Raw genomic sequence first — 23,878 nt, 5'->3', positions numbered from 1 at the left:
TTACACACATCCTTTTCAACATTTCTCAGAAAAAAGTTTAATATCCAAACCAGACATCAATTACAATTTTAAACAAATTAAATTCTAACTGTTATACTGTTTGTATAAACATGCAAAATTGATACCCAAAAGCTATGGTATATTTCCTCATCTGATTCTATTGGTAAACCACATATAACTGATATCAGCAACACAAAAGCACAATATGACATCAACTGTATTGATTCCTGTAAGTGGAGTAGCATGCCCTTTTCTGATTAGTTCCATTTCTCTTTGATATTGAATTCTGATCATTTGATATGATCCAAGTCAGGAGCCTATGACCATGTAGTGAACATCATTAAAATAAACTGATATGAATTTAGAAGTTTATCTTACACAATGCATGCATAAATGAGTATAATCCTGAATGACAATACTAAGACTAAAGAAATACAGTAAGACCCCACCTAACCCGGGGGACACGTTCCTAGACGACAAAGCGTTAAGCAAAACAGCATTAAACGAGGTCATTTTAACAGAGTAAATAGGGAAAGGAAAACACGTAATCAAAAACAAAAAATTTTATTATAATATTAAGTTATTTTTATATTAATTTACATTATAATATATGTTAAATAACACACAAACACACGTACACAGATATCTAAAGTTCATTTTTTGTGATGAATGTCTTGGCTTTTCTGAAATTCTTGTTTTTTTGCAATAAAGTCGTGTAGTTTCATTTGTCGCTTTTTATCTTTCTTTAAGCAAATGTTGGTAGCAGAAGATTGCATCCAAATCACCTCTTTTTTTTCTTTTGCATTCCTTTCAAAATCTGGATCATTCACTACAATTTCATCAAAGATTTCGGTTATCGTTATCTAACTTTTACTAAGGAAATCTGTAGAGCAATTCTTTGGGTTTGTCGTTTTCAGATTCACTATTTTCCAATTCCACATAAATTCCTTGTTCTGCCAGTTCTTGAAGGTCATCATTGGTAAGGCTCTCACCAGAAACCTGCAGTAACTCCTCAATATCCTGTTCGTCTACATCTCTAGTTTTGCTGTATCAATTAGGTTGACCAAATTGTCAACCTAACAATACAGCAATAGCTTCTTCTTGTTGAGAATTCTTGGATACCTCCTGCCATAACTTTTTCCACATTCCGTTCATGCATTTATCAGTTAATTCTTGCCAAACAAAGTCGATATTTCCTACGGCATCCATGATGTCATATTTTTTCAAAAATTGCACAAAACAAACATAGATTTAAGTACAGAGCAATGATGAATTGCCACCTTTTGCTGATTGTTTGTAAATACAGTAGAGCATCGATTATCCGACTTAATCGGAGACTGGGGTTAATCGGATAACTGAAAAGTTGGATAACCAAAAAGTATGAAAAAATACATTATTAGTATAGTGTATTAGGCCTGGTTTAAATACTAGCCTCCCTTTCATGGTCGAGCCAGTGTTACCAGCTAAAACAAAAAATTAAAGTAGCCAAGACATAACCAAATATTGTAGCGCCGCATCACTAGCAGACATTTGAATTTGCCGACTAGAACGCGGTCGGTTAATTGGGAGTCGGATAATCAATGCTCTACTGTAATTGTATTATATACAAATCAATGAAATGCCACGATAAGTTGAATTGACATAAATTTTGAGCATTTTTTAGGCTTCGAGAGGACCATGTTACATTGAATCAGCGTTAAGCGCGGTCTTACTGTATATTGCAAAGACATCTCCAGAAATCACATTTGCATGTTCTAAAATTCTTTTCAACTAAATTTCTTTTTATGAACAAGATTGAAATCCTATATTGAACAGCAGCAGTTTATGCAGTACTGAAGAATAAGAATATTCAATAAAGAATTTTAAAATATTTCAAAAATACAGTTTTCCATTTTTTATTTTTACAATTTCCATTGCTAGAAATAATAATTTTCAAATTGAAATAAGTTTAAGTCTACATCATATATTAATATATTAGCATTTTATATATATTATGGATACAGCAAGTTTACACATTACTCACTACATTTAACTAAATCAGATTATTATAATAAATTCAAAGATATTTTGATTAAATACAAAATATACTGTTATGTAACTCATAAGAGAGGTTAGGAACCTGGAGATTCACAAAAATCTGAAACATTGTGTGCGAGTAGTTCAATCATAACACAACTATTTTTTGTTCTTGCTGTGTTACAGTTTAAAGGAGTGAAATCACTCCTTGAAAAAATGTTGATTTTGAAGAAAAACTGCTGATAGGTGAGTGATAGCAAAAGAGTATTAAAAAAATTGCATTTTTTTTGTCTACATATCTGTGTTTAGAAAAAAATCAAAAAATGTTTTTCCCAAGTTGTCTCCACCATCAACCCTTAAAATAGAGTTTCATGCAATAGCTTATTTATAATGTAGTTTACAAATTAGTCTAATAAAATAACACCTCAAGTAACGTGTTCATATTGCTATAAGAATAGAGGTTATGAAAAAGTATTTTTGCATAATTTACAAAGAAAAAACTCAATTTTAAGGATTGGTGATTGGAGTCACCTAAAAAACATGAATTTTTCTATACTTATCCATATGCAACTTTATAGACAAAAAAATAAGATGCAACTTTTGTTTAAACTTTTTCACTATCACTGTTGGCAATTGTTCTGAATAAACAAGAAATCAACATTTTTCTCACAGGTTGATTTTGTCCCTCAAACAGTAATATTTCATAAAGACAGTTTTATGTTAATAAAAACTATTCTACCTGTACACAATGTTTCAGATTTTTCTAAACTTTCAGATTGCCTAACTTCACTTATCAGTTAAGATAATAAAAACTATAAAGCAATTTACCGTATAACAATTTAAATGAAAATCACATTGATATTTCCTTAAAGGATCTGTTGAATAATCTTTTCTTTTATAATGGACATTAAACAAAAAATTTACTGGAAATGATTCTGCTTCATCTTGAATTATTTCCCATAAATAATATGCTGCTTGTTCTGCATTAACTACCTAAATAAAAAATTAGTGTAATATTAATATCTTTTAGTATATGTGAAGAATTCTAAATTAAGTAAAACATTAGATTTTATTAATAAGATTTACATAAAAGTTTCAAAAAGCCAATTTTAAGCATCACAATATATTTAGTTTCTCTTGCATTCTCTCAAAAACAATTATTTCATGATATGAAGAGAAAAATTTATTATAATCATTAATCTAATTTTCTTATGTTTAAAGAATCATCAAAATTTCCTACATCGAGTTGAACTTTTTATATATGCAACATCCAAAATTAAACTAATCAATATGCAACTTTCAAAAATATTTTCAAATTCAAAGAAAAGTATTTGAAAAATATTACAATCCCAACACTACTATTGTTACAAGTAGTGATAAAAGTTATTTACTTTAGACAGGGCCGGATTTTCCTATAGGCTAACTAGGCTTCAGCCTAGGGCCTCAAGATCAAGAGGGGCCTACATTCAAATTGTTAGCAAAATTAAAATTACACTATTCTAAAAACAGTGAACACTAAAACACTGAACCGAAAATAAGGAGAAATTCTACACATATGACTAATAAACAAACTTAAAAATGGGAGGTGAAAGGGCCTCATAAGTGGAATAGCCTAGGGCCTCTTTTCATCTAAATCCGGCCCTGACTTTAGAGAAAGCAGGAGAAAAATCTTTGCAATTATTTTCTTAATTTACTTTAATAAAACAAGAGAAAAAAAAAAAGATTAAGTATGAAATCCAAATTTAGAATTTGTTGTTGTTTAATCATAAATTGAGATGACTTTTGGAAAACTATAAAATTACAGTAAAATTTTGTTTAATATAAAGTTTTCCAAGCTATTAAAATTTCATAGTTTTCAATTAGTTAATTTATTTCTAATTAGTTTATAAAAATGAATAAAACTTTTAATATATCTTTGACTAAATTCTTACTAGAGTCTGATTTGGATTAAGCAACTTCAATTCAACATCTGTTACATCTGTTGCTTTAAGAATTGGATCACATAATTCAATTGGATTATCACTTAATCCATGTACTGCAACTTGTAGATACTTTCTGTAAAAATGTTTTAAAAGTTAATTGTTACTAAAAATATTTATCAAAGAATTTATATACAAACTCTAATTTTAAAATTGTTTATACCTAACTCCACAAGTGTGAAGTTTGTGAACACTTAAAAATGGAGGTAAAAAATGTAAAGGTACAGAAAATGGTTGAAGAGCTTTCTGCCAATAAATAGTAATTTTATGTTCTACTGTGTTAGCATCCTTTTGAGGGCCTAAATGAGCTAAAATTTGAAGTGAAACAGAAATTGTCTGGAAAGGAAGAATTGCAGGCAAAGGAACATCAGTTTCTTCAACAAACTTTTTATCATCTTTATTGTCATCTACCTAAAAAAGTAACTTAAATATTCAGTAATACATTAAAAATTAAATAAATAAAATTTTATTTTTTTTAGCTTTTAGTTTTCTTTTTAATCAGTAAATTTAAAATATAAATTTATTCTAACAAATTCTGAGTTAAATATTAATTGTAATAATGACTGAAAATATTTTATATTCATAACAGATGGTTTTGAAAATGTTTTGATGATAATTATTTTATTAATTTTTTTTTAAATATTCAAGAAGTTATCTTATATATATATGCCACTTATTGTAATTTTGGATATCATCATCATATCATCATCATATTATCATCAATAATCTAATATCAGAATCAACATGTTCCTAAACATAGTTTGTCAGTAGACAATAGTATAGCACATTTGTCTCTCAACAATGTGCCATTTTAAGAAACATTAAAACACTACTACTTCCTGTGAATGCATCATCACTGATTCAGTTAAGCAACTAAGGAATCATATCAAACTTGAAGGCGTACAATAGAAGTGAAACATATGCAAGAATTTAAGGAAACTAGATACAGGTCAAAAATAAACTGATATGTCTTCTATTACTACAAAAATTTTCCTACTTAACATATTATTTCTTATTACAAATTTACAACCACGTATGTATTTGCTGAGAGAAAATTTTTAATTACTAACATTTTCAACCTACTCCTGTAGTCTATCATCAGGTTTCTTAAAACCATTTTTAGAAACTGTTCTACAAACAGAACATTTCATTTAAATTTACACCTTTGAAGTATTATAAATAAAAATTTAAATTGAAACAAACGAACTAAATAACTTATGAAAAATATAAGGTTAACAATAAATAAAAATAAACTTAAAAAATATACAAGGTTAACAAAATGCAAATAAATATGCAAATAAGAAAATATACAAAAAACTACGAGAGTATAACACGAAAGCTAAATATGATCACAGAAACATCCATCAATCACTTAAATGATTGGGCTACAATTCTGCCCAATCATTTAGGCAATTATTGGATGTTTCTATGTACTTATCAGGCTTTGCTGCAATGTTTGTTATACTTATAAATATGATTATAGGGAGGCCCAAAATTCAGGGGTTTTTATGTACAAATCTTTTTTCAATGATGTATTTTCAGGCTGAAGGTAGTGTGTTTGCATCTCTTGCATTCAGGCACTGTTCTTTGGTCTTGCTCTTGTAAATCTCTATTTTTTCCATATTCATAGCAATGGTTGGAGAATATACCTTTTTAATGAGTTTTGCTTCATCCCACTTTATAACGGTGTCTTCCACCTGTGACATTGCCACTAAAATTGTATTACTATGGCCTTTTTCTACATTGTACTTGTGTTTGTTACTATGTAATCTTTTTGAACCCCTAACTGTTGATTTTCATAACGTATTTTATATACTGGAGTATACAAAATACCTTATGAAAATGAACAGCTAGGAGTCCAAAAAGATTACATTGGAGTCACTAAAAGAAACTTTATGGTGAGACTCAAGGAACAATGTAGAAAAAGGTCATAGTAATACAATGTCACAGATGGAAGGCTCTGTTATAAAGTGGAATGAAGTGATCATCATTAAAAATGTACATTCTCAAACCATCGCTATGGATATGGAAAAAATAGAGATTTACAAGAGCAAGATCAAAGAGCAGTGCCTGAATGCAAGAGATGCAAACACACTACCTTCAGCCTGAAAATACATCATTGAAAAAGATTTGGACATAAAAACCCCTGAATTATGGGCCTCCCTATAATCATATTTAGCATAAGTGTTCATACTGTTGGTAAGTTTTATATATATAGAGAGATATAACCGAGGGTAGGAGATGGAGTCTGTCGTGACGGAAATTGGGTTGTTTGTTCACTTGAGCTATTGTGGTCTTCCCGTCGGGTTTGTTGCCTTCCGCCTGTGTACCTCTGCCATAAAAATTGGGTTCGAACATAACCGCGTCCCTCTGATGGGGTGGGGTAATATTGTCTCCCTCTATTCGCCGATTGTATTCCTCTCCGCCGCCGATTTTCCTCCTTGTATTTTAGTTCATTCAATTGTTTTTGTAAATGCGCTATCGTTGCGGTTAGATTGCTATCTGTGTGTTCCGGGTTATTAATCGTTCTAATATTCCTCGAGGGGTTTCTGTTAATTGGAGCACCGTCTCTTCCCAAATGGCCGCTTTAACTGCATTTTCAAATGTTTCAGGATTTTTGGACAGTACAGTACGTTTTATTTTGTCATTAAGACCGTTTACAAATTGGACGAGTAGTCTCTCGTCTCGTTCTTTAGCCTTGACATCGCTTGATTATTTCCGTTTCCGCGCGCGTCGGCCCCTGTCTGTTTGAGTATCGTTTCTGAAAACTAGGCTTTGCAGCCGAACCGCGTATGTTTGTACAATCCTCATAACGCGGTTTTGATGTACATGAATAGAATTTTTGAACAGTCTACATGTCAGTCATATGGCTCCATCTCAACCTCGACCCCCACCGCAAGGGAGAATCAACAAAATGAGCTGGCGAAGAAATAGCGGAAAATGTAGGAATGACGGACAAAGATTCCTCAATTCTCCTCCCGGACGAATTCACAAAATATAAACAGCAACGGTAGATCACAGAGAATTTAAACCTCGAGTAGGAGTAGGAATAGTGGCCAAAACTTTGAACGTAGCTTATGTTGTTCAATCAATGACTACCCAGCTCGACTGGCCATAGACACAGGTTTCATGGTAACCCTTTTATCTCGATCCTTCGCGCAACGAGCGACTAAACTCAAATTCGAACAGAGGGAAAGAAAGGTATTATTTCAAAGCGTCACAGGACACGGAATCAGAACATATGGAGCTATGGAGTTCCGCTTCTTAATAGGACCCTTACATTTTTCGTACTCATGTTACGTAGTAGAAGATCAAATACCTTATCCGTTCGATGGCCTGTTGGGACGAGACATAATCAAAGCTCAAGGCCTCATTATAGATTTAGCACGGGAAAAAATACTATTTCGAGGAGAGAGAGAAAAAGTTTCGACAACTGTCAAGTGTGTGTGTTGTACCGTGGAATTATCGTCTCTCCGCCGTTGAAGCCGTCCAACCCATCTATCTTCAGTCCATTGACTCTTATATTCAAGCGAACTCTCGATCTTCGACTTTGTGCAAATCTCAGGATTACTAAGGTATTTATCCTACTCGCGATGTTTTGTAAACTCTCTCTCTCCAATCAATCGAGACGCGGTTTAATAATTCGATTCGATGATATAAATACTTTCAATTATGTTAATTGATGTATTCCATATCAATCTCAAAATAAACGGGTATTTTTATTTAACTCTAGAAAGAGTGTGCGTTTCTTCCTCCATTGCCATCATCCGGCATCCCATGATTCGGAAAATAACGCGTATCTATCCGCGAAAAGTTTGATAAGATTGGCGTCAGTTCCTGACGTGAACAGGATCCTACGATCCTCGTCCATAAATAAACATCGACCGCTTCGATCCCTAGTCATCCTTTCGACAAACAAGGTTGGACCTCAAGGTCTTGTGCCGTTAAGAGGTAGAGAAGATAGGATTCATCTTCCATCTCCTACCCTCGGTTATACCTCACATATATATATATATATTTTTCTTATTCGCATATTTATTTTCATTTATTGTTAACCTTATATTTTTCATAAGTTATTTAGTTAACTTGTTTACATTTAAATCTGTATTTAGAATTCTTCAAAGGTTAAAATTTAAATGGAAATGTTCTATTTGTGAAACAGTTTCTAAAAAATGATTTTAAGAAACCTAATGATGGCCTATAGGAGTAGGCTGAAAACATTGGTAATTAAAAATTCTCTCTCAGCAAATACAAAGGTGGTCGTAAATTTGTAATTTATTCTCTACTGAGCATGTCCAAACTGTACTACATCATATAGCAATGATGTGGGATCAATGTCTGATCATGAGACCATTAAGAATTGTTTTAAAAAAACAAATCATCTGAAAATGAAGTTGTGTCTGTTGAAGAGATCATAAATAACATTCCAGAAGATATGTAAAAAGTTTAAAAACTGGTTGCCAATTCACAAAGAGATTTCAATGGCTGCTAAGATGACATCAAAATATGCTATATTGATACTGAAGAAGGCTCTGGAGAATTATCTAATAAAATTGAACAAAAAGAACAACAAATTGAATCAGCATGAAGAGAGTCTAGACCCTTTAACCCCTTAAGTTAATAAATACTCAGATGCAAGAGCTGCATGTACTTTGTCATGGCATACAGTATAGATTTTGGTTGAAAAATATGAATATGACCATTTTATTTAATGAAATACTGCCAAAACAGTTAGCAAACACTGGACAAACTACTCAAGTACTTATTGTTATAATTAGTAAACTTTTAAGCCAATAAATAAATTTACTCTTAATCGTTTTTACTTGTTTTAATATGTTTTTATATTATCTGAAATTTCCACCAATTGTCACCCAATTACATTTACCACATATTATCATCACTTGGTTATTGTTATCAGTATAGGCAAGTCTCAAAGTGATTACAATAAGTGGCATATATTAAAGATTATTTACTGTAAATTACCTTTAATAAAACTCCAAGAGATGCTTTTAAATGTAAAAGAGTTCCCTCAGAAATAAAGTTACTGCCACTCGATATGCTGAGAATTAATGTTTGTTCAACTCCAGCTAAAAGACCACCTAAATTTTTGAAATTATATATCATCATAGCATTAATAATAATAATAATAATAAACATTGCTATTAATTATATTTATTTAAAACCCTCAAACCTTGTTTGGAATGCAATTTTATATTGGCAGGTTCATAAATAACTTTAAATGTCATATATGGCATTATCCGTGACAAAATAAAATGAATATTTCCCCATTCAATATTTAGTTGCTGCAAAACAAATACACCAGCTTTTTCTATCTAAAAATAAATGTATGTAATAAATTTCATATATATTATAAGCAATAATTTTTAAAAATAAATTTACTTTATTAAAACATTTAAAACAATTATTTTAAAATTATATGAAAATAAAATATACACAGATATGAAGCCACATTGGACAGCAATGGCTATCATTTCTCATTCTGCCACCCTACTCAAGCTTAAAAATAAACAATTTAAATGTAACAAGCAGTTGACCACTGGATGAAACAGAAAAAAAAGGCACATCAAACTCAAATATTAGCCTATACAAATAGCCCCAAGGTAAAGAAAGAGATAAAATTCAATACTTGTTCTGTTCAGCTTGTTTTTTTTTGTTTTTTTTAACATTGTCATAATATTCAGAGGGTGGCCAACAACGGTGGCCAACTTGGTGATTGACCGGTCGATCACCAAGCCAATTTTGGTCGATCGCTCGCGATGTCTTGACTTAATGTATTATATTTGTAACCGAACACAACAGTATGCATGCTGTTATGACTCGACTCATAAGCAGTGCACCTCGTACTGAAACACAGTGTATAAACATAGTATGTATTTCACACCTCCCCCTCCCCACTTACGACTATGCCTATGACAACAAGTCGATCGCGACACATTTTTAAGACAAAAAGTAGATCTTATGTACACAAAAGTTGGCCACCCCTTGTAACATGTGTCATATATATCAATCATTTCATTGCATATAGTTTGCATATTAGTATGGCAGTTCCTTATACAATAAGGTACAGCTAGTGATCATGGGCAATCATTTATTATATATGTTAGGCCTATGCAAGCCATCGGCCACATGGTTTACCCATACTAAAAATTTCTGGCTACATCCCTGTATACATATGATTAAATAAATTTAAATAAAGCAAGTTTAGAGCTGAATATTTTAATTTTACAACAACAATAATAATAATTTAACAGTAGCAAATAACAAATTAGTGTTTATTAACTAATACTCTACAGATCAGTACTCCCTTGAAAATTTTAACAGTCCATAAAAATTAATATGAAGAAAAATTGTTCAATAAATTTATAGTAAAAATTTTGGTGAAAATAGATACTTTAGGATAAATAAGTATTTTTATTGCTAAACTGAATGAAAAAATGCTTAACTGATTACTCTTTTTATTTAACAGGTAACTCTTGGTATTTGTAGTTGAGTTGTACAATGAATGTACTGTTTATCTTAAAACCACATACAGAAAAGTTAAAAAACCAACAAAAAAAAATTGTAATTTATTCATAACATCTTAGAACATTTGTCAAAATACTTAATTTTGGCTTTTAACTGCGTCCAAAGATAGAAATATAAAAAATAATGAAAAGAAAATATGCTAAAAAATGATTATTAAACAAAGAAAAAATGGATAAGCATGAAATACTGTAATAGTCACTGCTTTGACTTTTCCATCTTGGATGGGGTCTAAGTGAAACTGAGTTTATAGCACTGAAGACATGCAGTCTGACATGTATAGTGGCAACAATTTTTGAGCAGTTTCTTTTGCATCATTTTTTTTTCATAATTAGTCATACTATTTGAAACTTTAAGGATCTTATATAGAGGAATAATATAAATGTTTGTGAATGTATTAATCAAACCTCACACTGGTCAAAAAGCATATAATGTAGATTTATTGTATGATTTATTGTAAAAAGATTTATTGTATTATGTAAATTATTTAAATAGAGAATTTTAATTTTATTCCATTTACCAGTGGCATATTTGCAAAATACATTATCATCTCAACACATTTTAATTTGAGAATCAATGATTTAAATCGTCATAACTTTAATAAAATCTTACCTTTTGTTTTGAGTTTAATTTTATTTTCACCATTATTCAAATCAACATTTGTTATGACAAAATTTAGATCATCATCATGTTTTTTCTCCAATTCCTTTTCTCTCAAAGCATTATGACTATCTCTTCTTTGTAGAAACTGTTGAGTGTTTTTACAGATAATACCTGATGAATCTAGAGTCCCATCTTGTTTATAGTCATATTCAATTGTTAATTGTAGAGGAGAAAATGCATGTATTTCATCACGAAGCATCTCGCACATAGGTGATGTAGGACTTGGAGTTAAACTTTTTGACCCAGGAGCTAAGTGAGTTTGGCTTACTGTTTCTGATGCAGAAATATTTTCTTGCTTAAGAGAGACTTTGATATTCTGACAGTTAATTGTTTGAGGAAAATTATTTTTTATGTTTACAATTAGTTCTAATTCACTACCACAGATGATAAATTCATCTGAGCAAAAGATCTGGATGTTAGTCACAGCAAACAATTCTTCTATATTCATGAGAAGTCTATCTAAAAAAATATAAATAAAATTAAATGAAACTATAATAGTAGTATATTTTTTAAAATGTTATGAATAAATAATTCTTACAGATTAACAAATTTAGAAAGAATTTTTTAACCAGCTGTGATTGCATTAGTACTGGAGTATATTTTTTTTTACCGAGTATGTTTATGTTCAATATAAAAACAAAACCTATAATCATAAAAAAAAAATCTGAAACGACAGCAAACGTTTGCATTAAAAATGAAAAACTTGAGCAAATGAATTTAATTTCTATCTTATGTTCATTTGTTGGTGATTAATTCTGTATTATTATTAATTGTTATTTAGTTTAAGATTTAGATTATTACTAATTATAAAAATAATTTATACTTTCATCCAAAATAAAAAATTCAAAAACTTAAGTTTTTCTAATTAAATTGAAAAATATACAATTGTTCATAAATAAGAAATTCTTACTTATAATTTTATAAATATGATGTTCACTTAAATTTTTTTCACTTTTCTCTACTAGAAATACATTACATAAAATAAATTTGTAATAAAAAATTTATGCTGTTATTTAAAACTTGGTACAAATTTTTGATAACTTGTATGATATAATCATTCTCCAGTAACTATTAAAGAAAAGTTTATTTTTAAAAATATTTTTTAAATTTTTTTTCTTTACTTTGATGAATAGAAAACATAGAAAAGTTTAAAGATAAAAATTAGAAAGAAAGATCATTTTATAAGTTTGCCTTTTAATAATTATTTTAGAAAATATATAGGCCTAGTAGTAATTATAGTTGTTTCTGAAATAATTGTTGATAAGAGATCATTAATTGTTTTTGTTTTCATAATCTGAAATTATATACACACATGTAATTATGCTATTACACACAATTTTTTATTTAATACATTTCAGCATAATAAAAAACATTAAAGAACAATTTTAAATCTGCTTTATTTTCTAAAAAAATATAAATTATATATAAATATGATTAAATATAATACATAATTTAGTTTTACTTAGAGACAATTTCAATTACTTTTATATAATTAATGTGACTTTTATAAAACATGGTGATAAACATACCACTTTCGAGAAGTTTACTATATACTAAGATCTCTTCAAAATACTTTTGTCTTTTTTTCAAATCTAAACTGAAAGTAGCGGCTATATGAGCACAAGTTTTCATATATTTATGCGTATCATTCATTAGACGATAACATTCTGCAATTTCTTCTCTGGTTTTTGATATCAGTCGTTCCCACTTTTCTAACTGATATGTTTTAAGTAAATCTGTCAAAAATGTTACTGCTTTAGCAGGTTGATTCATTTTCCTAAAATTATAAAAAAAAATAATATTTAAGCTGTTAATTAAATTTTTCAATTTAAAACAATATGATAAAAATTTAAAAAAACTAGTGAAGATTTTAATTTTTGTAATAGCTTGATTGATAGTTTTGTTAAATTTAAATTTACCAAACGATGAATAATATAACTCAACATAAATTTATTTTCAATACATACAATCTATAATTAGAATATTGTGTAATAAAGTTTAATTAATAAATATATGTATGCTAGAAATATAATATCTGCATATTGTAATAAAGGGAATTCTTATCAGTTATTTAATGTTATCAAATTAGCATGTCTCAAAATACATATATTAATGATTAATTATAAATATCAAATCATTTATTAGCATATTTAGGAATTAATCCTATTACAAGGGGAACTCTAAACAGAGTCACAACAAACAAAGAAATCTATAAATTAGAATTTGACTCTGAAAATAAACAAACATTCTCCATTATATAAAGAGTGGCTATCAACTGCCAAACAGACCATATCATTGGTTTCTTCACTAATCTTCTTGCAGAGTAGTATATTTGATGCAGAAACCTCAATTTAGTACAATAAAAATTCCAAATATATAACAGTCAATTATCAAAGCTCCCTTATGAGAGATGTGGGTATAACAACCCAGGAAATCACCAACAAAGCATCCATTTAAGACAAATAATTATAATTTTGAACAAAATATAACAGTAATCTTCATTTGTTATTATAGTTCCAGAGCTGTGACTCATTCTTTTGTTGTAGACAGCTGTTGTTCACATAATAATTTGTGTCACATTCATTTCCTATTCTAGTGTTAAAATCACCAATTATTAACCAAAAAGAAGTAAAATGTAACCAGCTCTCCATAATCTTCTCCAATTCGTCAAAAAATTCAAAATATTTCCATATTGTAGCATATAGTTCACAGTTATTGCCAGATAACTATTTGGAAACATTCTAAAATTACTTCTGTCAAGTTTGACCATAGCAAATATCAATGAGAGTAAACAATTTCTCCCAAAGTTTTTCTTATTAATAGTAACATAGTGTTCCTTGGTCTACCCACACCAGGTTTTTTAGATGCTTGGACCAAAATATAATTTTGTACACTTTGCAGGAGCACAGTTTCCATTTCAGTAAATTTAGTTATACTTGGTTTAGAAGAAACTTGTATATCATATCTTGTTAAAACTTTTTTTAAAATAAATTGAAAAAATCTTATTTCTTGCACCCTACATATTCCAACAGATAACTTTAACATTAGATTTATTCAATGGAATGTCCAAAACAATCCAAGTCAACTATTCTATATATATATATATATATATATAATACACATCTCAAAGCCTGATGAGTTAATATAAAATTTGCGCACTGCAAGGCAAACGGAAGCTGCAGATTCCAGCTCCATCCCAGGTTGGTTATTTTCTTCCAAAAAGTTCAAAATTATTTATTAAATTATTAAACTTATAACTATTAATTTAGATAAGAGATGGCACCTAATGCTTACCTCTAGTACCAAATTTATTTGTATTAATTATTTGATTATAGCCATATTATAGCCTGAATATTTAGACAATTGTTGGATTATTATATCAACTATTCTGCTTGGGTTAACCAAATCTTTGGCCAAATGAACTAAGTTCTTTAAGCAATTTCTACATCTAAAAAAGACTTAGCATCAACCAGACCATCATTAGTATAACTATATGTAAATTTCTTGTTTTTATAAATTGTAAAATCATTTCTTAACATCACCTTTAACCCTTTATTTTTTGCCTCTACATAAAAAGGTAAAATTTTTGTCTTTCATGCTCTTGTTTCTTGAGTCAAATCAGAACTCATTCATAGGTTCTTGAAAACCTGATCACGAGTCCTATTTTCATAATTATAAAAAGCTGACAATATTTAATTTTTCCTTGGGATGGAACTTAACTCTATTTTAATAATAGAAAGGTCTACCTTTCTTATAAAATATAATCCAGTTATTTCTTCATCTTTTATCTCCTCGAGTTTCAAAGAATCTCTAAACAAATTTAAAAGAGCTGCTCTGATATTCACATTATCTGTCACGGGATAACCAAATATTATCAAGTTATGTTGGTTAGATAAATTTAATTAAATTATTTGCATTGTACTGTTGCACTTCCAATCACCTATCAATGTCTGGTAATGACATTTCTAATTTATTAACTTTCTGTTCTGAACATTGCAAAAAGTTCACTGAGCTCAGCGTTATATCCACATTTGCTTGTCACAAGTACTTTCGACAAGCCTTACTGTTGTCGTCTTCAGGCGAGTGCATAAATTTGCCGAGAAACCTTAAAAAGGAACAAATCCGATGCAGAATAGAACGCATAAAGCTTTACCAAAGCCGTTACGAACGTAAAGCGAAAATTCAAAATGTTCGAAAGCTGATCAAGCATCTGGCTCCGCGACTAGCGAGGCCGCGCATGCGCAGACATGAGCTCACGCTAATCGTATATTAGATAATGCTAAAATGCACTTAAACGCTTGAATAACGTGACCCAAATATTGGGCAGATCAAGAGTGGGAGTGTTGCACGCTTCTAGCGTGGTGGTAAGGAGGGATTCCCAGATGAAAACTATTTTTCTATCATTGCAGCACTTGAGCATATGCGCTTGCGACCATAGCGGATTGTAACCCTGTTTGAGAGCCTTTTTTGCCAGCTCTGTGGTGTGCCTACCCCTCACCACGTCAGTCTTGGTGCTCGGCAAGGCGGCTGGCAAGCATTCTGGTGGTGGCCCCGAATATATCGTGTGCTTACTCCCGTTGCTAGATTTTCCAGTGGGACAGCATAGACCCCCGACTTCTCGAGCGTGGAGAGCTTGTCTCTGTCATTACACAGAAGCTTGCGTAAGCTTGGAAGTGGAGCTAATGGTAGTACCAGGTTGCGCTTTCTAAATATTCTGCAGATATGTATAGAGAGGGGTCAGGGGTATGGCAACGATGTTTGAATCACCGAACCTCCCTCTTGCTGCTTAGCGTGATGCTTGGAAACAATGATTTCTTTACCCTACTGAGCACATGTGTAAATTTTGCACGTGAGAAGCCAGCCGCGCATACTGCCAAACTGATGTTATCTAACTCGATATTGGCCAGCTCCTGCGTGGAAGCTTCTAGATGTTTAAAATTAGATTTATACTTATCATTTACATCATTTTGGATTTTACGTAATAAATTTCTAACCCATGTTTAAATATTCACTTATTATTTCATACATATTGAAACATGCATGAAATAAGGGAGTTACATATTTTATAAGATAAAAAGTCTTCTTAAAAGATACAAAATTTATTTTCTATTTATTCATATATAACATCAATAATACTTTTATGTAAATTAAATTCCAAAATACAATCATTTGAAATTCAAATTCTCAAATTATTTTAAATATTTATATACACACACATTTTATTAGTTAGAGTGATCCTTAAATGTAACATTTAACAACACTTCTTAGAAAGCAATTCAAACCTATATATCCTTATATCAAAAAGATTTTTATAAAATTATAAATATAAGTCTTGCTTTTATAATCCAATTTCATATTCTAAAAACATAAGTAACATAAACTGACTATGGAATAAATGGAAGAAAAATAAACTATCACTCAATATATATAAAAAAAAAAAAAACAAAATCAAAATGGCACTGAAACTTTCTCAGCTTAAAGTTATCTGAAAGCTAAAATATTGATATAATTTTTTTTTTATATCCAATAACAACATGGTTATATTTAAAATTTTAGGTACTTTCCAGTTAGCAGGATGCCAGTAAGCATTTGCCATCAAAATCACGAATTTGTGTGAAATTTTCTAAGTTACAACAGGTAAGTTGTTTTAGGATAAAAAGGAAGCAAACTTACTATTTGTTATTAGGAGTTAAAAATTTAGGAAAGATGATTGTGAATTTAACACACATGCTATCTTTACTCTAAGTTCGATTAACATATTCATGTGCTTTTTTCACCAAATGAGTGAATTTATTATATTTTACTACATCTGTTGTTGTAATAAAGGTTTATAAATAGTTACATGAATAATTTTGATTTTATAACATTTATTATACTTTTTTTTAATAGTTTTTACAAATCTTGATTATGAGAAGTCATCAAATTTACATCATTAAGTACATGTGATGTTTGTGTCTTTTCTAGTTGCTTTCTTAAAAATATTTGAAAATGGAACATACATTATGGGAAGAAGATGAAGAAGGTGCTATTGCTCTATTTCAAAAACGAGGAATTTTGCATACCGAAAGGCTGTGCAGTAATAAACATCAAATGTCATCGTATTTTTGTTCAACAGAAAGTCCAAAATGGAGATGTCACATAAGAGCGTGTTGTAAAAAGAAGGGAATTAGAAACAACAACTGGTTTGTAGGATCACACAAATTGTTTTTAAATGCTGTGTGTTTTATCTGTAGTACAACATGGTACTTCTTGTCATCACTTAGAGTCCTATCTTATCAAATTTATGTGGAGAAGACAACATTCTAAACAGGGAGCCTTTTCAGCTATGTTAAGCGACATCTCAAATTTTATGCCACCTAAATGATACGCACGAGTCATAAAAAAAATGAGAAGTTTTGTCAATCTGTTGTAAGTAAAAAAAAATTCTTTGTATTTATTTATGTTTAAAATTAGATTTATTTAAAAATCGCAAAATAAAAGTTCATATTTGCTAAAAATAGTCGGAATTTCAATGGAGTTCTGCTAACCACAAAGTACCAAATTTTATTGAAATATTTTAAAATATAACCATATTCTTATTGAATATAAAGAAATAAATTTTAGGACAAAAAGCTTCACTCTATATGGTATAAAATATTTTATTGTTATTTATTGACAAGGCTATTTAAGGTCTTTTACATAAAAAGTTTTTAAACTTTCTAAGCGTTCTTTTTTAATTAAAAATTGTAATATAAAAATATTTTAAATGGGTTTGTTTATCTCTTAGTACAAACTCTAACGAACTATTATAAAATGCAAGTTCTGAAAGTTAATATTAAAAAAAATCTAACAATCCAATGTAATAGTAACTCTGCTCTGCAAAAACCCTATAAAGGCACAACAAATTCAGATGATGTTTACAAATTATAAATATACAGAAAAGTATGTTAAACTTTTTACTGCATAATGAATACAATTAGTATAAATGTAAATATATACTTGTATATACAACTAACAATGACAAACTGTTTAAAAAGTAAAGTAATATACAAATGTGAAAAATAATTTAATAATAATAATTATTAGGAAAAAAAAACTTATCTGACTTATCTGTAAGATACACTTCTATAATTACTTTTTTTTTATGAAGTGCAAATAAACTCATGTAAGATTATAATTAATGCTGCAAAACATTTCAGTTTTGTTAGTAAACTTTAATTTATTTCAGTCATTAAATTTTTTTTTGAGAAGCAATTTTTTAAATTTAGTTTATCATCTTTGATCAAAATGCAATCAAATGCATAATTATAATCATCATACTACCTTCATTTTTTATCTTAAACATTCTGGTCAAATTATCTTTGAATATGTTATTCAGTATTAATATAAAAGATCCATGTAGTAGTATAATGTTAAATATGGATTAAAGTATGGAAAAAATTCAACATATATATCCTATCAAGTATACTAATTGTGTGCTTTGAGACTAGGAAGAGTTTTTAGTTTTTTAGAATTAGTAAAAAATTGTGTGTGTTAATGATTTCCATTTGTACAACCTTAGACATTTAATAGAGAGAAATTCTTAAAACATCTTATTTATGATTTGAATCTATATCAATTTTTTTCTTTTTTTGATTTGTACTTTTAAATATCAACAAATGTTTAAATAATTAAATCTTAGGAATTTAAATTCAGAATTTAATTCAATTCTATGTATTAGAGTATCTTTTACAGAACATTGAAAATCCTATTGAAATATTTTTCTTATATATTCTTAAATTCCTATTTATTTATAAATTTCAAAAATAACTTACATATACAGTTGAGCCAAATCCCTTCCAATAAATCTAGCAGTTCGAATTCTTCCAATATGTTTGAATGTTCCCATTGTCAATTCAGATATTTCCTAAATACATATTAATCATCAATTTATGTACAATTATCATCAATTATCTATTGTAAAATGCCAAACTAAATATTAAAAAAATTATATTTTTAAACAAGTTTGTAAAAATCTATTTAAAATGATAAACTCAAAAATCAATCAGAGAATTCAAATTCAAGTTTTAAGAGCAGTTTAAACATCTTAATCTTTTTTATAATTTTATACCATAAACAGTGATTTTTATTTTTTTAGTCACCTAAAATTAATTTTATATTTATGCATAATTTTATTATAAATTCTCTTGGAAAGGAACTTAATAAAGTTTTCCCTTCCTACACTTTTCAGTTTTACAATAAATTTAATGAAAAATAAAAAACTTGAATATTTCATATAATTATATCATATTATAATCCCACATAGTGTTAACAACCATACATGGACAATGAAATAATAGATGATAATTGTAGTTGTATGTAAAATCACTTTAATCCATGTTGGTGGATTTTCTCACTGCAACTCCAAGTTATATTACTTACAACTTTATTGTAGTATTTAGTAGAAGGATGATAATTGTAGTAGTCTGTTACAGAAGTATAGAAACACCACAAATTTTGTGTTTTTCCAAAATTTATTTAAATTTTTGTTTAGAAAACAGTTTTATATGTTTTAAAACAATTACAAAAATATCATTTTCAAGCTTTTTATTTTTAAACAATAATATAATAGAAGTTATGACAGTTTTTCACTTTTTACTTGTTACAAAAGTATAGGTACACTTTCTAAAATTACATAAAAATAATTTTTAAACATATTTTAAACTTTTTTAATATTTGATTTCACCCCTTTTGGCTACGATTACTTGAAAAATTCTGTTAAACATGGAGTTTATTAATTGTTCATCTTTAATTTCATCCCACACATCCATTATTGCAATTTTCAATTGATTTGCAGTTTCATATTGTTTCCCATTTTGATAAACAATGGCTTTTAGCAGCCATTGTTTATCAAAATTGGTTTATCAAAGGTGGTTTCAACTTCATTTTAAAAATATTTTACGTTGTCATTGAAATTTACGTTGTCATTGAAATTTACCATTGAAATTTATGGGGGATAAACAATGGCTTTTAGCAGCCATTGTTTATCCCCCATAAATTTCAATGGGATTTAAATCTGGACTATATGAAGACCAGTCAATTACATCAATATTTTCTTTTTTAAACCATTTTTTGTTGACATTGAGGCATGAATGGGAGCATTATCTTGTTGAAACTTCCACTTATGACCTCCAATTAACGCACCAAATGCAATCATATTATTATACAATAATTCTTGATACTTTTCTGACTTCATATTTTTGTCAATAAATACTAAATCAGTTTTACCTCCCTATCCAAAACCACCCCAAATCATTACAGACTCACCCCCTTGTTGCTGGCTCATTTTAACTCTGCTTTCTGTTCGTAAATCATGCCAATAATATGAAAACCCATCAGGGCCATCTAAATTAAACTTATTCTCATCACTAAACATTATTTCTTGCCATTCTTCAGTCATCCCATCTTGTCTTTAGCCCAGTTTAAACGCATTGATTTGTGTTTGGCAGTTAAAGGTGGTTTCAACTTCATTTTAAAAATATTTTACGTTGTCATTGTTTTTTAAAGTTCCCAAAAAGTCACATGAGATACATCTACTGGTAATTCAGCAGCAGCTTGCCTTGTTGACATGTTTTTATTAGTTATAAGCTTCAAAACCCATGTCTCATTCCTGGATGTTAAACATTTAGGCCATCCTGACTTCTTTTTTTTGCCTATAATTTTCACCTTGTGGCAAAACATTTTGAATAGCATTCATAGATCTATTTAAAGCTGCAGCAATTTGCCTTAGAGACTTGTCTAAACCACTCAAATAATAAATTTTATGTATTTCTTGTTCCTGAAGTACAGTTCCACAAGGCATTGTTGAAAATGTTTATATAACATTCAATAAAAGATTCAAAAAAGCCACTGTGACCGTTAAAAATGATGTCATCTCACTCTAGTGGTGATAATTTTAATTATTACTATAGTAAATTAATTTTTAAAAGACTTTTAAGTGGTGTACCTATACTTTTGTAACACATCAAAAAATGAATATTTGTGAAAAAAAATTTATGCTGATTTATGAAATGTAAAAAAACCTGATAAAATAATTAAAATAATGATAAAAAATAATTAATAATATTTCCAGTAATAATTTCAAAATACATTTTGAAAAAAAAAAACAAAATTTAAGGTGTTCCTATACTTTTGTAACAGATTGTAGTAGTCTTCATATCATATGAAATTTTAGTTATATATTTATCACAACACATTCTTTTGAAAAAAATTCTATTACATGAATGTTCAATCCTGAGGATGGCTACTAAGTTAGCAGAAAATGTTAGATAAATAAACAATTGTTGTTGGAACAGGCTAGAAACTCTTAATTTCTAATTAAATTTAATACAAAACAACAACAAATTACAATTTAATACAAAATAACAACCACCTCCTTTAGTCTAAATTATGTAATATTCTTATAATTACAATGTGGATTAGTCTCTGTAAACCTTGTAGACTAGTAGACTTATCTCACAGCAGACTGGTCAGCAAACTATTTTTATTTTTTCGAACGGCTACAAATGCATTTGTAGCCCGTTCGAAAAAATAAAAATAGTTTGCTGACCAGTCTGCTGTGAGATAAGTCTACCAGTCTACAAGGTTTACAGAGACTAATCAACATTGTGATACCATACAGCAAGCCGACTATATATTAAGTTCTTATAATTAGTTAGCCATATTATAGCTAGAATGAAAATATGGTAGTATTGAATGATTATTATTGGCTTTATATGTAATTAAATAACTGCTTATTTATAAATGTAAATAAACAATAGTAATCAAATAACTGATATGAATTTATGATGAACTGTTAATAAAAACAGAAAATATGAAAAAATTAATAGTAAGTTATTTGGAACAGGTGGAAAACGTTTGCATAATTAAATTAATAATTTCTCAGAGGTATAAGGTGTCTGAGTAGTATTGTTTTAAAACTCTGAGCATTTTATTCGAGTAAGTTATTTACCAAATAATGCTTTAAAAATCCATCCTTTGAAGAAAGTGATTCTCTTAATTTTGCCTGTGGACTATTGATTTCAGTATCTGAAAAATAATTTACTTAATTAGAATATAAAAACTATTTTAATTAGATATTATATTTTAAAAAAAATCATAAAAATGATATTGTAAAATCCACTAAAATAGTAATTTAAAGTGGATCTTTATTTACTATTTATATTTAAAAATAATTTCAATTTTTTAAAATATTTATTATTATTATTATAGTTATTTAAATGTTTATCAATTAAAACAATACATAGAAAGCTAAATTTGATTAAAATCATTTTTTAAATCTTGATATTAGAATTTATATCATTGAAATAAATGGTGAAAAAAATTAAAAATTTAATATGTGATTGTTTCATTAACAGATTCAAGAATAAAATTAAGAAACAATAAAATACAACATAATATTTATAAGGTATGTAATGTCAATTTGCTAATTCAAAATTTAATTAGTACAGAGCATTATTAAAGAATTTTACAGACAATGATGATGAATCATTATTATTGTCTGTAAAAATCATTTCAGGAAAAATTAAAGTTTATTTTATTTTACAAAAATATAATTCTTTTTGATTTTTGGAAACATTAAACTTATAGCTGATGTGAAGCTTCTGTTAATATTTGATAATAAATAAATTAAAAAATTATTTCCATTATACCAGTAATACTCTTTTTACCTGACCTTATATATTTCAAAATTAAATCTACATCCGAAAAATAATCTGTAAATGTCATAGACAGCAACAACAGTAAAATGAAATTACTAATGTAATTTAAAACTTTATTTTTAAGACAAACTATCATATCAATGAATAAAAAAATATCATAAATGAAATTTTTACAATTAAAATAGTATGCCACGATTTTTTAACATACTAATTCTTGTATTTGGGATCATCATCATGCTGTCAATTATAAGGTTTTCTTTTTATGAATACCTAAAAATCATTCCTTTGATTTGGTGCATTAATGTTTTGATGTTTTAAGGATAGTAATACAACCATATATTGCTATAATCATGTTTTTGAATCAACATATAACCAAATACACAAACACAATTAATTTAAATGAACTAAAAAGAACTAAAAACTATTTATATAAATATAAAAAACTTTCAATTTTTTAAATAAAAAAAATAGTTTTAAATGAGATATATTGAAATATTTATGTTCAATAAAATTACGTATACATCATACAGCTTCAAAAATATTTCATGCCATTTGCATGTTTAAATGTAAGAAACTATTATTATTATTAAATGTATCTTTTTGTTGTTTCAGTCCAGTGAATTTATTATTAACTCTTTAAACACAAAATTGGCCAAAATCAGCTTAACCCATTTAAGACAAAATCAGCCAAAATTAAAGTAATTTGACTGGTTTTTGTATACAAGTTCCCCTTCTAACCTAAGAGATAAAAACAATTTCATCTCCAAGAAGAAATTTTCAGATCTTAAAGAATTAAGACATCAATATGTAGAAAATTGTTAATGATTAAACAGTAAATATCTTTATACTTGAAAAATGCAATTGTTCTATTAATAATGATAACTAACTATATACAAATAACATACCTTCTACCAAAACATTGTGAAAATACAAGAATAAATTTACAATACAAGAAATTTTTTGAAAAGTATCCTAAATAAATATACTGGATTTTTTTTT

The 23,878-nt window shown here is 28.4% G+C and overlaps 1 protein-coding gene across 1 annotated transcript in view; it reads right to left on the bottom strand.

Annotated features, from left to right (window-relative positions):
* SIDL (SIDL trafficking protein particle complex subunit 10) overlaps positions 1–23,878 on the bottom strand; it is a 54,529-nt gene that overhangs the window by 6,304 nt on the left and 24,347 nt on the right. Inside the window, exons 9-17 of the mRNA XM_067269995.1 lie at positions 22,171–22,247; positions 18,995–19,086; positions 12,731–12,978; positions 11,154–11,660; positions 9,187–9,330; positions 8,979–9,094; positions 4,159–4,406; positions 3,948–4,071; positions 2,845–3,009 (exon numbers count right to left, since the gene is read on the bottom strand). Of these exons, the coding sequence (XP_067126096.1) occupies positions 2,845–3,009; positions 3,948–4,071; positions 4,159–4,406; positions 8,979–9,094; positions 9,187–9,330; positions 11,154–11,660; positions 12,731–12,978; positions 18,995–19,086; positions 22,171–22,247 (1,721 nt within the window). The remainder of the gene's footprint in view (positions 1–2,844; positions 3,010–3,947; positions 4,072–4,158; positions 4,407–8,978; positions 9,095–9,186; positions 9,331–11,153; positions 11,661–12,730; positions 12,979–18,994; positions 19,087–22,170; positions 22,248–23,878) is intronic.

Source organism: Centruroides vittatus, unplaced genomic scaffold (genome assembly GCF_030686945.1).
Source record: "Centruroides vittatus isolate TY-2023 unplaced genomic scaffold, ASM3068694v2 contig_361, whole genome shotgun sequence".
In the NCBI taxonomy this organism is placed as follows: Eukaryota; Metazoa; Arthropoda; class Arachnida; order Scorpiones; family Buthidae; genus Centruroides; species Centruroides vittatus.
This window is presented reverse-complemented; position numbering and strand designations above follow the sequence as displayed.